This window comes from Rattus norvegicus, chromosome X, assembly GCF_021556685.1.
Source record: "Rattus norvegicus strain SHRSP/BbbUtx chromosome X, alternate assembly SHRSP_T2T, whole genome shotgun sequence".
In the NCBI taxonomy this organism is placed as follows: Eukaryota; Metazoa; Chordata; class Mammalia; order Rodentia; family Muridae; genus Rattus; species Rattus norvegicus.
The window spans coordinates 78983882-78999330 of record NC_141554.1 but is presented as its reverse complement, the minus strand read 5'-3'; the positions used below and the strand labels follow the sequence as shown (position 1 = coordinate 78999330).

Sequence of the window (15449 nt, the reverse complement as noted above, 5' to 3'; positions counted from 1 at the left end):
CGGAATTTTGAGGATTAGCTGTTAGGATAACTGCTTTTTCACTCTTTAAGAAGACATTTTTTTGTGTGGGGTTAGTGGATTGAGCCCAGGACCTGGCACACGTTAGACAGGGCTCTACTAAATGAGCTTCATCCACAGCCCTATTTTTCATTAACTTTTATTAGTGACTGTTTAAAGCTTTTCCAATGGGGCTGGAGAGATGGCTCAGTGGTTAAGAACATAGTCTGTTCTTCCAGAGGTCATGAGTTCAATTCCCAGCAACCACATGGTGGCTTTTTTGACCATCTGGTACCCTCTTCTGGTGTGTCTGAAGATAGCTGTAGTGTACTCACATACACAAAATACACAAAATAAACAAAATTTTAGGTTTCTCTGAAGGATGCAGTATCGAATTAGGTTTGATTGGAGTTGTTGCACATACTGATTTTTTTCACTGAATAATTAAAAACGGAAACTATAATTCTCTCATTGTATTTTGTAAATAAGGGACTCTGAGCCTAAGTTTTCTGTAATAAGATTCTTTTGGTTTTTAAATGTGGTCAGTGTGTATAAAATTCACATTAAAATTTAGCTGTGGCTGGAGAGATGGCTCAGTGGTTAAGAGCACTGACTGTTCTTCTAGAGGTCCTGGGTTCAATTCCCAGCAACCACATGGTGGCTCACAACCATTTGTAATGGGGCTGATGCCCTCTTTGTGTCTGAAGACAGCAACATGTACTCACATACATGAAATAAATAAATCTTTTAAAAAATTAAAGATATTTGGCAAGGGTTTGTGAATGTAGAACATTCTCAAGCATGTCTTTTCTTCTTACCTTCCTTTCTTTTTATTTCTTTGTTTTTTTTGAGATAGGGTTTCTCTGTGTAGTCTGGCTCTCCTAGAACTCACTCTATAGACCAGGCTGTTGTCAAACTTACAGAGATTTGCCTACCTTTGCCTTCTGAGTGCTGGTATTTGTAAGTCGTGTGCCACCATTGTCCTGCCAGCAGCTGGTTTTCCAGTGGTTAGTTAGTATTCAGTGGCACCGAGAAAACATGCATAGGCTTCTGCCTTATTTGGGTGTATGAAAAGGCTTAGTGCTTAAGAGCCCTTATAGAGGATACAGTTGACTTCCTAGCAGCACCCATCTATCTAGAACAACAGTTCTACGAGATCAGTGCCTTACTTTTGACCTCCTTTGGCACAACATGTAGTAAGTCTAAATAATTAAAAATTGACATGCAGGGGTTGGGGATTTAGCTTAGTGGTAGAGCGCTTGCCTAGGAAGCGCAAAGCCCTGGGTTCGGTCCCCAGCTCCGAAAAAAAGAACCAAGAAAAAAAAATTGACATACATTTATGTCTCATTTTCAGTTGGTATTTGACAGCCATGAAAACAATATTTTAATGATGATACCTGAAAAGGGAGATTTTTTTTATACATTGTTACAGTCCTCAGGGTATCAGATCCCATTACAGGGGGTTGCTGGGAATTGAACTCAGGACCTCTGGAAGAGCAGTTAATGCTCTTAACCACTGAGCCATCTCTCCAGTCCCCAAAGGGAGCCTTTTTTTTAAACACTTCTATTTCAGTGAGCTTTCCGTTTCCTTGAATGAACTCTTTGGCCTCCTGGTTTTGAAGTTTTCAGTCTGGTAACGATGGCAAGGGGGTGAGGCTGCAGAGCAGCTCTAGAAGGAGAGAGAAAATGCTTGTGCTTTGGGACACTCCTTTTAAAAAGTCCTTTTTATTGTATTTAGGTCCTCAATATCTGGGATGGCCTGAGGACATTCTGAGTCAATGTTTACTTAGTTAATCCTCTCTCTGCAGACACCTTCACATACACCCAGCCATGTGCTTTGCTAATCTAGGCTCTTCTCAATCCAGTAACAAAGCTGACAAGCAAGATCGTTGGTTGCAGCTCCAATGAGTAATGAAGTCTTAATTAAATAAAGCAGGGCCTGAATCTATTGGATTGGTTTATTTAAAGTAAGATTTATGGGGCAGACAAATGAAATCACTGATCTTATCTAGACCTGGTAATTCTGAAACTGCTCACGTGCACATGTTTTGGGAGGGGTTGTTTTGAGACAGGGCTACATTACGGCTCAGATCGGTCTCGGATCCAGGCCCATCACAGCCTTCTGCTGTTGTACTTACTCATTGACAAGCCTGCTCCCTTTTTTGCTCGATATTCCACGAAGAGCAGATCAGGATGAAAATTTGGGGGAAGTATAGTCAATGATGTTTTCAGGTTTTTAATCTTAGTTTTTGACTTACACATGAAGTTTTAAAGGAAAGTGAGTTAAAGAAGGCAATAAAAATTTTCAGGCAGTAAAAGGAATGTGTTCATTATAACATAAACAGGTGAGGAAATGCTACTTGTTATCTCCCTCCCCCCATATGCCTTTCAATTTTTTTTACACTTTTTACCATGTAGATGTGCATGTTACAGCATACACATGTAGAGATCAGAGGACAACTCTACTGTGAGGAGTCAGTTTCTCCTTTTCATGTGGGTTCCAGGGATTAGCCTTTAGGTCACCAGGTTCGTGTGGCAAGCACCTTTACTCACTGAACCGTCTTGTTTGTCTTCTCCTGGAACTCACTTTGTAGCCCAGCAGTTGTGTGCAAATGCATGACTGTTTTTCTGCCTCTTTCAACCTCTTGCGTGTTGGGATTACAAGGATGAGCAGTCACCTGGCTCGCCACCTGTGTGAACTTATATAGATGGCATCCACTGTTCACAATTTGGATATTTTATAGTAGTATATTTATGAATTTTTTAGAATCTAAGAACTAATTATACTTTGTAGATAGATAATTTATAGCTTGCTTCTTTTGGTTGGCCTCGTAGTTCATTCATGTTGAACATTATGTTTTCAATATTTGAAGTGCTCCAGAATCGGAAGCTTTTTAAAAATCTTTATCATTTTATGGATCTGTATGGGGGTATGTGCATGTGTGTGCAGGTGCCCAGGGATGGCAAAGGGGAGGACATTGAGCCTTCTGGATTTCGAGTTACAGATTGTTCTGAGCTACTCAATTTGAATGGTGTGAACTGAACCCAGGTTTTCTGCAAAAGCAGCAAATTCCACGGAAGAGATGAGAATAGTTTGAAACCCTTGTGCCAGTGGAGTAACTGCCAGGGGAAAGCTGACTCCCAGGAAGAGAATACTCTGACAGATCTGATAATTTACTTCACAGCATACACATCTTTACTTGTTGGTGTGTGTGGTTACTTGGAAAGATGGATCTAACTAAGAACGACACACTGCAGGATGAGTGTACACTTTCAAGCAACAAGCTGGGATCAACCTCTCAAGGACTAAGCTGGCAGCATCCTAGAAACGTTTTTTATTGTTTTTTTTTTTTTTTGGTTCTTTTTTTCGGAGCTGGGGACCGAACCCAGGGCCTTGCGCTTCCTAGGTAAGCGCTCTACCACTGAGCTAAATCCCCAGCCCCTCGTTTTTTATTGTTATGAAAAGCAAAAGGCATTTCTTTTTTCAAAGACTTATTTATTTTATATATATAAGTACACTGTAGCTGACACACCAAAAGAGAGTGATGCTCTTACATCTCATTACAGATGGTTGTGAGCCACCGTGTGGTTGCTGGGAATTGAACTCAGGACCTCTGGAAGAGCAGTCAGTGCTCTTAACCTCTGAGCCATCTCTCCAGCCTGCAAAAGGCACTTCTAGCCAGTTTATTTCCGAATTCTCAAACCTCTATCAGATCTAGGGGTTGTCTTGAAGGAACCATCACCTAAGCAATTCTTAGTATGTCTCAGGACCAAATTATGCAAAGGCTCTTGAGAATCTTCAAAGGAATAACCCCATAAAATACTAGATACAATCACTGACAAAAGGCTACTTCAAAGCCTGAAATTCATGCCAGGTACAATGACTCTGCTAAGATTCTGCTGTTATTTCCTGGGTTTTGTTTCATTTATAAAGTATAACTGTTACTTGTGAGTAATGTTATTTACTTAAGTGTTATTTTCTTTGGATAGAAAAAAAGGGCAGACTTCTGAGGTGAAGAATCTTGAGGCTTCTTTTGAATTGTTTTGTAGAAGCATGGTAAGCAATGTGTAAGAGTGTCTTTCAGGGCACCTTGTCCTACAACAAGTAGTTACCTTCCCTAATTTTCTTTGATATTTTGTTTTACCTGTCTATTGCTGTCTATCTGTATCCATCCATCTTCCTCCCTCCCTCCCTCCCTCCCTCCCTCCCTCCCTCCCTCCCTCCCTTCCTTCCTTCCTTCCTTCCTCCCTCGCTCCCTCTCTGTCTATCTATCTATCTATCTATCTATCTATCTATCTATCTATCTATCTATCTATCTATCTATCTATCTATGTATCTATCTATCTATCTATCTATCTATCTATCTATCTATATTGTGTGTGCACTTGGCTCCTGTGAATATGTTTGCCTGTATGAATGTATAGGCCAGAAGACAGATATGCCATGTAGGAATTGGGAATTGAACTTAGATCATCAGGTTTAATAGCAGCCACTTTTGTCTGCTGAGCCATTTCGTGTAATTTGATGATTTTATAAAATATGATTTGTTACATAATCTGCTGCTATGTAGATCATAATTTTATTTTTTTTTAGTCTTTTTCAAGACGGTTTTCCCAAGTATCCCTGGCTGTCCTGGAACTTACTCTGTAGATCAGGCTGGACTTGAACTAAAAGATACACTTGCTTTTGCCTCCTAAGTGCTGGGACTAAAGGCATGCTCCACCATACCTGGCCAGAACATCACATTTTGACAAGCATTTTAGGGGTCTACAGTCAGTGATCAGCAACACAACAGTGGTCATCTCTATGAACAGTTACTGAGCAAAAGGGATACTAGCTTAGAGCAAAAGTCTTCAAGGAAAAGTACTGATCCTTTAGACTTCGGTATCTAGTTTTCCAATAAATTAATTAATTGAAAATTAATTGCATTTAATTACTGGAAATTAAAAGTACAAAAAATTAAATGTGCTTTTAAAAGACCCAATTTTTATTTATGGTGTTTTGTGTGTCTGCACATGTACATGCAGGTACCTGTGGGTGCCAGAAGGCAGCATTGCAACCCCTGAAGCTGGACTCGGTTACAGATGATTGTGAGTCATAGGACAGGTGCTTTTAACCACTGAGCCATCTCTTCAGCTACACATGCACTTTCATTGGCCAAGAGCGATGCTTGTTTTCTAACAGCAACATGAGATTTCTGTGACATGATATAACAATTAATTACCAAAACTCCAAAGTCAGGGAGCATGGGTGAACTTTTATGGAGAAGAGAGCACAGTAGCATATTAAGAATGAATAGAGAAACTTGCTGTTGTCACAGACAGACATGACTACTTAAGTAAATGCTACAAGGTATTTTATTTTTGTGCCACACCCCATCCAAGCCTAGACACGTCAAGTGCTTTCCTATTCGATCTACTGCTGCTACTACTACATTGTCCTCTTCTCATTTCTCCCTTTACCCTGACACAGGGCTCCTCTCTGTACCCTTGGCTGTCCTGCGGCTTGCTTTGTAGGCCAGGCTGGCCTCAAACTCGTGAGACCTACTTGCTTTTGCTTCCCCATGCACCTCCGTGCAGGGTCAGTCTAATACTTCTGATTCCTAATAACAAGGCACACAACATGCAAAGTTGCCTTCTAAAAGGGAACCCCAGAGAAAAGAAGTGGGCAAGAGGTTAAGTCGTAGAGAGCTGCGTTTATAGGAAGGCGACTCTCTGAGTTTGAGGACAGTTAGGGCTACACACAGAAATCCTGCCTTGAAAACCAAAACTCCAAACCAACCAACCAAAAACGTCACATGAAGCATTCACATGAAACATACTTTAACAGTTGACTATATTACAGTAATAGAACATACCATCATTTATGGGGTTATTTCACATTGCTTAGATGCCAGATTCATTTTTAGTCCTCTATCCAAAGTGTCATGTTTATTTAAAATGATACTATTAATACCTTTCTATGACACTGGCTGCATACCAGGAAGGCCATGATAACACAATCCAAGGCGCGGAGTTCTCCCAAGTTGCAGTGGGAAAGAACATATGCAGCCGACTCCATACACATGAATGCTTGCTTTGCTGTAGGAAATAAATCAAGCAGAAGGAACGGAGATATGTAAACAGGATTCTTGAGGGGGAAAAGGTTGACACACTGTAGGCATTTACTTTTCAGTCCTTCGGCCTCACAGTCTTGTGATCACCATGTAGCATCTATAGAGTTTTCTCTTTTAGGGGGTGGGGGTTGGCATAGTATTGCCTCTAAGGAGATGCATGGTGAGGCTTTCTGTCTTTGTAGGAGTTTTCATTTGGTGAGTTCAGTTCAGGAACATCTCACCAAAAGCCGCCTTAGTCAGTGTACTGACAAGAGTAAAATATAAAAAATGTTAAGAGTTAGTATGAGACAGACTAGGTTTGGGGCCCCCCCTCCCCTTATGACCTGTCACTCTGTGTCCTTCTGTGGCTTGAAACTTACTGTTTAGACGAAGATTGGTCTTTAACTCCAGAGATCTACCTGCTTCTTTCTCCACAAAGTGCTAGGGTTAAAGGACGTGTGATGTGTAGAAGCTGAAATGGCTGTGAGTTGCCTTATAAGGACTCTGGAAACTGAATTTCAGTTCTTGGCAAGATCAGTATGTTCCCTACTGAGTCACTTCTCCAGCCCCATTGCCTATTGCTTTTAATCAGTTCCTCCCTCCCTCCTCCCCTCCCTCTCTCCCTCCCTTCCATTTTTCCTGTTTGGGATTTTTGAGACAGGGTTTCTGTTTGTAGCCCTGGCTGTCCTGAAACTCCGCCTATAGACCAGGCTGGCTCAAACTCAGAGATCTGCCTGTCTCTGCTTCCCAAATTCTGGGATTAAAAGTTCCCACACCAGTTCCAACTCTTTTTTTTTTTTAATCAAGAGAGAGGTTTAGGTTTCTTTTCCAATATTGATTGCTCTCTAGGTGGACCTATGACCTATGCTATATTTTTTTCATGATTTTTTTTTCGAGTGTGTGGGTGTGTATGACTGTGTCTCTGTGTGCATAAGAGTGCAGATGCCCCCACAGGACAGAAGAGTGTGCTAGATCCCTTGGAACTGGACATAAAAGCATTTATGAGCCATTTGCTTGGGTCTGTTGCAAAATTCACACAGCTACACATGCTTAAACCATTGATCCAGAGCTCCAGCCACTGACTTATGTTCTTATAGACCACTGAGAACAGGCTGTGCTTCTCCTGGTTGGACACTTTGGTGCTATGTTTGACTATAGGCCTTCTCAATGTGGTTATGTGGCTATAGTATGAATCACTGAAGAATCTTCTTGATTGAGCACCTAGTCTTATATCCACAATCCCATCTCAGGGTAAGTGCTCTGTCTCTCTCCCAGGTTAGCCTTGAACTCATATGCATGCTAAAAACAAGAGCCCTAAGAGTTCCATTGTCCTTTTTTTTTGCCCTGGTACATAAATATTCCTTTATGTAAATTTTTATGCTAGCATGCTTCTTAAATTTTAGTTGTGGGTATTTTTTTGAAGATAGATGTGCAGTTTTCTTATGTTTCCAATAGGTGTATACTTTCTTGAATTTCTGTCCTGACTTGGGACATTTTTTTTCTTTCTTTTTTTCGTGGCTGAGGGCCGAATCCAGGGCCTTGCGCTTTCTAGGCAAGCACTCTACCACTGAGCTAAATCCCCAACCCCGGGACATTCTTTTTAATGAGATGAAATTCACATAGCGTAAAACACCTATTTAAAAATATAAGAAGTCCAGTGTTTAAATAAACTGAAAATGTTTTGCAATCTAGTTCAAGGAGTTTATTTACTTAGTTTTGAGGCAGAATCTCATGTTTACCTGGCTTGTCTCAAACTCACCATGTTGCTGAGAATGACCTTGAGCTTTGGTCTCCTAGCCTCTGATCGAGCCATCTTAACCAATTGTATGGCCTACCAACCGAGCTCTAGTCTTAATCTCTAAGATACCTTTTCTCACCTTAAAAGGGTTTCCCTACATCTTCTAATTCTCCCTCTACCCATCGCCTAGCAACTGGTGATTCACTTCGTACCTCAGTGAACTTTCCTTTTAGGATCCGCAAATAGAGAAATTCAGTCTTACATGTTGTGTTGTATCTGCCTCCTTTAACAGTGCCACTTTTAAGGGTCGTCCGTGTTAGCATACTGTTTTTCATCCTGTTTTATTAGGTGGTTCTGCATTTTATTGGATAACAATACATTTTATTTACCCATTTGTCTGTTGGTTGATATTTGAGTACCTTCCACTTCTGGAAATTGTGAATGATGTTGCTATCAACAATTTCTTAACAAATTTTTGATGGGTTAACGTGATTTAATTTATCTTGGGTGGATTTCTGGAAGTAGAATTGATGGCTCAATTTTCGACTCCATACTTATTTTTTTTTCGATGATGGGAAACAAATGCAGGCCTGGTACATACCAGACTTTTTTCCCCACAGTGCCTGTACCAACCATTTTGTTTTCCTTTTTTTCCCCTTCTGATGAGATGTCTGATAACCCAGGTGGTCTTGAATTCCCTATTTAACAAGGAATGACCTTGAGCTCCTGATCCTCCGGCCTACACCTTTCCAATGCTGAGATTACAAGTCTGCCACTTTGCCCAATTTGTGTAGTGTTAATGACCCAAGAACCAGGGCCTCATTCATGGTAGGCAAGCACTTTACGAACTGAATTATATTCTCAGTCCTATTTATAGGCAACATAGATGGATTCTACGTTTTTGTAGCCTTGCCAGTATTAGTTCTTATGTGGTTTCGATTTGCATTGCCATTGGCATATTTTCTTTTGAGAAATATATATCAAATTATTTACCATATAGCATTTCAAGCAAAAAATTTAAAGTGGTGTGTGTGTGTGTGTGTATGAATGAATGAATGAATGTTTGCCACATGTGTGTCAGTACCCAAGGAAATCAACTAGGGTCCCAGATCCCAGGAGCTAGAGCTACAGACTGCTTGATGTGGGTTCTTGGAACTGTGCTGGAGTCATCTGGAAGAATAGCAGACGCTCTTACACACGAGCCATCTCCTCAGCCTCAACCTGTCATGCTTATTTACTTGCTTATTTACTTATTTATGTGTGTGCACCATAGTGGACATGTGGCACTCAGAGGACAACTTTAAGGAAGCATTTACTTTCTGGGGATGGAGTTCAGGTCTTCAGGCTTGGTGGCAAGTAGCTTTACTTGCTGAGCTGGCTGGCTTGCTGTTCCAGCATGGGGTTTTATAAAGACATTTGGGGCTGAAGAGATGGTTTCTGTGGTTAAGAGAAAGCACTGATGATTCTTGTAGAGGACCTAAGACCTGGGTATGGTTTTTCCACATGGTATCTCACAACCATATACAACTTCAGTTTGAGGGTATCTGATGTCCTCTTCTAGACTCTGTGGGCACCAGCACACATATGTACAGACATGTACAGAAAAAAACACACATAAAATTAAAATGTATTCAGTCATTAATTTAGTGAGTGCGTTTGTATGAGTGCACGAACACACACACACACACACACACACACACACACACACACACACACACACACACACACACATACCTGCCCTTGCCCGTGCTCATGCCTGTGCCCTCATTGGTTTTCCTTGCTATCTATGGAGATTAGAGGACACTCTCGGAAAATTGATTCTCTTTTTCAACCATCTGGCTGCTTGGCCACAAATCTTTTTACCCCATGAACCATCTTGCTTGCCTCTTTTCTTCGTATCTTTAAGGCATAGTTTGAGAAGGATTGATGTTAGCTTTACTTTAAAAGTCTGTTAGATTTTGGTAGTAAATCTTTCTGGTCATGTTGAGGCTTTATTTGTTGGAGACGTAGTCCTACAATCTCATTCGTTACAAATCTTCTTAAATCGTGTCTTCTTTACTTTTGGTAGCCACATGTGTTTAGGAATCTCTCTATTACTTCTCCGTTTCCTAGATCTTTGGAATGTAAAATTATAAAATTTTTCCTAAGCATCACTGAATTTAATTTCTAATTTCAATTTTTTTGTTTGTGGGTTTATCTTTGTTTTTCTTTTCAAAGAATCATTTTTGGTGGTTTGTGTATTTGTGTGTATGAACACTTTGCATGTATGTCTGTGTACCACATGTGTGCCTAGTGTCTGGGGAGGCCAGAAGAGGACATAGGATCCCTTGGATCTGGAGAATTGAACCTGGGTCCTCTAGAAGACCAGCCACAACGTTTAATTTTTTTCATCATTTTTTTTTATTGTTATTGAGGCAGGGTCTCAGTATCCCAGACTTGCCTCATATTTTCTGTGCGGCTAAGGATGATCTTGATTTTCTGTGGCTTCTGCCTCCAGTCAGAGGAATAGGACTATAAGCACGTGTCCCCACATGTAGTTTATCTGTTGCTGGGGATCAAACCTGGGAATTTCTGCTTGCTACTCAAGTGTTCTGTAAGCGGAGTACATCCCTCCCCTTCCCCCAACTCTCTGGTCTCCATTTTCTTAATTTCTGCCTTTCTGCCTTTTTTTCTGCCTTTCTTTCAGCCTGCCTGCCTGCCTGCCTGCCTCCCTCCCTCCCTCCCTCCCTCCCTCCCTCCCTCCCTCCCTCCCTCCCTCCCTCCCTTCCTTCCTTCCTTCCTTCCTTCCTTCCTTTCCTGTAGTTTATACAGATAAACTACATGTGGGGACATGTGCTTATAGTCCTATTCCTCTGACTAGAGGCAGAAGCAACAGAAATTCAAGACCATCCTTAGCTGCATAGAAAATGTTTGTGTGTGTGAGTGTTTGCCTGCCTGCCTGCCTGTTGTCTGTATGCTTGCATGGTCCATGTAGAAGAAGCCAGGAGAGGGCATGGGATTTCCTCATACTGGAGTTACTGATGGTTATGATCCACCTTGGGATTTCTGGGAATTGAATTTAAGTGCTCTGTAAGAGTAGCCAGTGCTCTTAAGGACTGCATTGTTCTTCCAGCCTCCCCATTTTGGGGAGACTATTTATTTGGCTTTTATATCCCCATAACAGTCCACCATTGAAGGAAATCAGGGCAGGAATTCAAAGAAAAGCAGGAACCATGGAGGAACACTACTTCAGGATTTGCTCAGTTACGTTTTTCTTACTCACTTAACATCCTGCTCACTGTCCCCCACCCCACCCCGTCACGTCCTCCTTACCCCTCCCCTTTTCTTCTGAAAGAGATAGGGGTCCCCATGGGTATCTCCCCACACTGACACATGAAGATGATTTGGGGGCAAGGTGAATCCTCTCCCATTGAGGCCAGACAAGGCAGCCCAGCTAGAAGAACCTATCTCATGGATAGGTAACAGCTTTTGGGATTGCCCCAACTCAGTTGTTTGCAGCCCCCTTATTTTTAATGTATATGTATGTGTGTTTGTCTGTGTATATTAGTGTGGGATTTTACAGGCAGTTGTGTTGTCTGTGGGTTTTGGGAGTTGAACTTTGATCTAAAAAAGCAGTGAGCCATTTCTTTAGCCCTTTTATTTTATTAATTTCTGATCATATTCTTTCTTTCTTTTTTTTTTTTTTCCAGACAGGGTTTCTCTTTGAAGCCCTGGCTGACTAGGAACTTACTCTGTAGTTCAGGCTAGCCTCTAATTCATAGAGATCCACCTTCCTCTGTCTCCAGAGCTCTGGTATTAAAGGCATGAACCACCATCATCAGTACTTTCTATTTTCTTTAGGGTGTCCTTTGGAATAATTGTTTTGAAGTTTAATGAAGTCAGATTTATTTTCTCTCTTGCTTTTAAGATTATAAAATCTTCATTTAAAAAGACTTGATTTTTTTGGTATATCATGTATGTATTTGTGTTTGTGTGTTCATGTGCCCATGCCTGTGTGCACACAGAGACCAAAAGAGGTTATTAATGTCCTTTGTCCATTCGAAGCAGGAGTTCTCTGATCCAGGAGCTTGTGCTTTCTAGGCTAGACATTAACAAACCCTGTCAATGCTTTTGTTTCTGGCTGCCTCGTGGCTGCAATTGCATAGAATGCTTGTTAACACTTTTGGGATCTGGACTCTGTCCTCATGAGTACATAAGTGCTTTCATTGCAGCATGGTCACTCCAGCGTTGAAAAATCATCATAAAAAAGGATTTAATGTTTAATTTCTGCTTTCAAGCTTTGAACTCATTATAACCCCATTGAGTTTATTTTTTATCATTTTTCTATCTTGTCTGTCTGTCTGTGTATCTCTCTCTGTGTCTATGTATGTATCTACTGTTTTATGTTGTTGTTGTTTGCTTTTGAGAGAGGGTCTCACTTCGTTCTGGTTGTCCCGGAATTCATCTGTAGCCAGGCTGGCCTCAAAGTCATAGCAGTCCGCCTGCCTCTGCCTATGCCTCCCGAGTGCTGGGATTAAAAGGGTGTCATACCATGTCTGGCAACCTTCGTTATTAAACAGCTTTATGGTCTATTCTGTAAATGATGATTTTGTTATTGGTTTCTTAAAAGTGTATCTTTTTCCAAATCCTGTTTTATAATTTATTCATCTTATTATTATATCAGTCTATTATACAACTATTCTGTGTCAAGCAGAAGGAAGAATAAGTAAAACCTGATAAGACAGTTAGACATTAATGATTTTCTTGGTATAAAGGAAGAAAAATGTTCCATATCTTGCATGTTGGCATGTTTAAGTTTTTTTGCAAAGGTGATCTACCAGTATTTTAGTTTCAGAGGCCTTTGCAGGTATGGCTTATACATAAGAAAAGAGTTACTGAAGTTATTAATGATAATGAGATGATACACGTGAGGGTCAGCTAGACATTATGAAATAAAGGTGAATACATTTTTGTTTTTGTTGTTGATTTTGTTTTTTTTTTATAAATTTACCCATTTATTCTAACCTACATTCTTTTTTAAAAAAGATTTATTTCTTTATTATATATGAGTACATTGTCCCCAGACACACCAGAAAAGGGCATCAGATCCCATTACAGATGGTTGTGAGCCACCATGTGGTTGCTGGGATTTGAACTCATGACCTCTGGAAGAGTAGTCAGTGCTCTTAACCACTGAGCCATCTCTCCAGCCCTTGATTTTTTTTTTTTTTTTTTTTTTGGTTCTTTTTTTCGGAGCTGGGGACCGAACCCAGGGCCTTGCGCTTCCTAGGTAAGCGCTCTACCACTGAGCTAAATCCCCAGCCCCCTTGATTTTGTTTTTAAGACAGAGTTTCTCTGTGTAGCCCTAGCTGTCCTGGAACTCATTCTGGAGACTAGGCTGTCCTCAAACTCACAAAAATCCACCTTCCTCTGCTTCCAAGTGCTAGGATCAAAGGCATGCACCACTATTACTATGCCTGCGAAAAGGTGGATAAAATTTGTGCTTTTTTATGGCCCCAGTTTTTCTTTTGAGACTAATTTGTGGTTTTTAAGTTTTCTGTGTTTTTTTTTAAAGATTAGGTGACAGGTGTTTTGGGGGGATAGGAAATGCTGGAAATTAAACCTGGGGCCTTGTGCATGCAAGGTAAATATTTTTGATTCCCATGTCCATTCCCAGTGCTTTGCTAAAATTTGCTTTGTGTTAAATTATTTTAAATGTAACTTATATTTAAACCTACCATATTTAGCACACTGAAAGATTTAAATATCTCGGAAGTGTTTAATGAATAGTATCAGCATTTTTCTTACATGCCATTTTGAGCCTGCCCATGAGCATATGGGTAGATTTTATTGTTCATGCATTCATATATTCAGCAAAATAAAATTCATTGCTTTTAATTTTGACTTTGAGCATGTATATCCTCAAGACTAATAAGACTACAAGATAGGCCTCACTGTTTGTTAGAGATTTATATTTATTGTAAGGACATTGTTAAAATTTTGTTTTGATAGTGAAAGCAAGTTGAATACATTGGTGCAGAAGCTTCATGACTTCTTAGCACACTCATCAGAAGAATCTGAGGAAACGTGTTCTTCTCCACGACTTGTCATGAACCAAAGCACAGGTAATTTAAAGCTGACTGTGCCATATGTAGTTCTGTTTTATTTATTTCTATTTGTTTATTTTAAAGATTTATTTTTATTTATGCGTGTGATGTGTGTGAGGCTGCCTGAGTTTATGTGCACCATATGTTTGCTGTTGTCTCTGAAGCCTGAGGACTGGATTCCGCAGTAACTTAACTTCCAGAGTCCCTAAAACTGGAGTTAGAGGCAGTTGTGAGCCACTTGATGAGGGTGCTGGGAACCGAATCTGGGTCCTCTGCAAGAGCAGCAACCATTCTTAACTGCTGAGCCATCTGTCCAGGCATTTATTATTTTGGTATGGAACAGCTACTGAATTTGTAGAAAATTGGATTAGTAAGGTTATAATAGGAGTCTTATTGGGTGTGTTTGCTAGTATCTGCTGTAAGATTTTCATTTTGGAAAGGAAAAATCGAAATTTGTAAAGTGGTGTAAAGTAAGGGATGCGTAGTGAGTGAAACAGCAGTGTCTGGTCTGTAATGGAAGCTTCTGTAGGAGGTGAGAAATAGGTAAGAATTAGGACACGTAGGAGCACTGTAGGTTTCTGGTGCTGGAACTCGGGCCATTAAGCCTGCTAGGCACATAGTCTCTAACTGTATTTCTAACCAAGTAGAAATATTTTATTCCACTGGACACTTGTGTATTAGAATTTAAATTATGTTGCTTAATAATATCACTTGATGAAATTGGGCGTGCTGTCTCGGAAGTAAAGTTCTGGTGTTCAGTAGACAAGCAGGCTCTGTCAGGAGAATGGCTGTGAGTTCAAGGCCATTAGGGATTACACAGTAAGTTTTAGTCTAGCCTGACTGCAGTCATCTTTTTAAAAATAACAACAGCAAAACCAAACCAGATGAAAAGACATTAAAAGGATTTGGTATATATATTTTCATAAAACACATCATTTTTTTTCCTCCTTTATTTCATTTAAGAAACAGTTTTTAGACGGGATGTTGCTAAACAGCACTGGTTGTCTTTGAACTTGTGATAATTCTGCCTAAGCCTCTTGAATGCGGAGATTATAAAAGTAAATTCCTTTAAAAATATTCCATATCCTATTATGATTGGTTACTACATATAGCAAACACAACATCAAAGCTTGTGTATATATGCACATAAATAATGTAAGAAAAAAGTAGCAAGATCGTAGTGAAAAGTTGACCATATGTTAGAGTATCAACTCACTGGCTAAGCACTTTCTAAAAATTTAGACTAGCAAGCCACAGATTCAAGAGGTTCCAATAGGACTTATAGGAACAGAAAACCTACACTAGGGCCAGCCAGATTGCTGTGGCAATGAAAGCCTGATAACCCAATCCCTGGAACTCAGTAAAATTGGAGAGTGAGATCCAGTTCCACAGAGTTCCCCTCTGACCTTCATGCACATGTGTTCCATGGCACATGTACCCACCCACCCATGCAGTCCACCATACCACACACTTTTTAAAAAGGAAAACTATAGTCAGTCCTTATTAGATTTTTCTTTTTGAGACAGGGTCTCT

At 40.2% G+C, this 15449-nt stretch overlaps 1 protein-coding gene across 44 annotated transcripts in view; it reads left to right on the top strand.

Moving 5' to 3' along the window:
- Nucleotides 1-15449, top strand: part of Atrx (ATRX, chromatin remodeler) — a 146334-nt gene that overhangs the window by 28188 nt on the left and 102697 nt on the right. For 36 of the 44 annotated variants that reach the window (NM_001105757.2, XM_087599063.1, XM_087599055.1 and 33 more), the window contains one exon: nucleotides 13822-13934. The exons of the other annotated variants lie outside the window; for them this stretch is intronic. In NM_001105757.2, the coding sequence (NP_001099227.2) occupies nucleotides 13822-13934 (113 nt within the window). The remainder of the gene's footprint in view (nucleotides 1-13821; nucleotides 13935-15449) is intronic. 44 annotated transcript variants of the gene reach the window in all.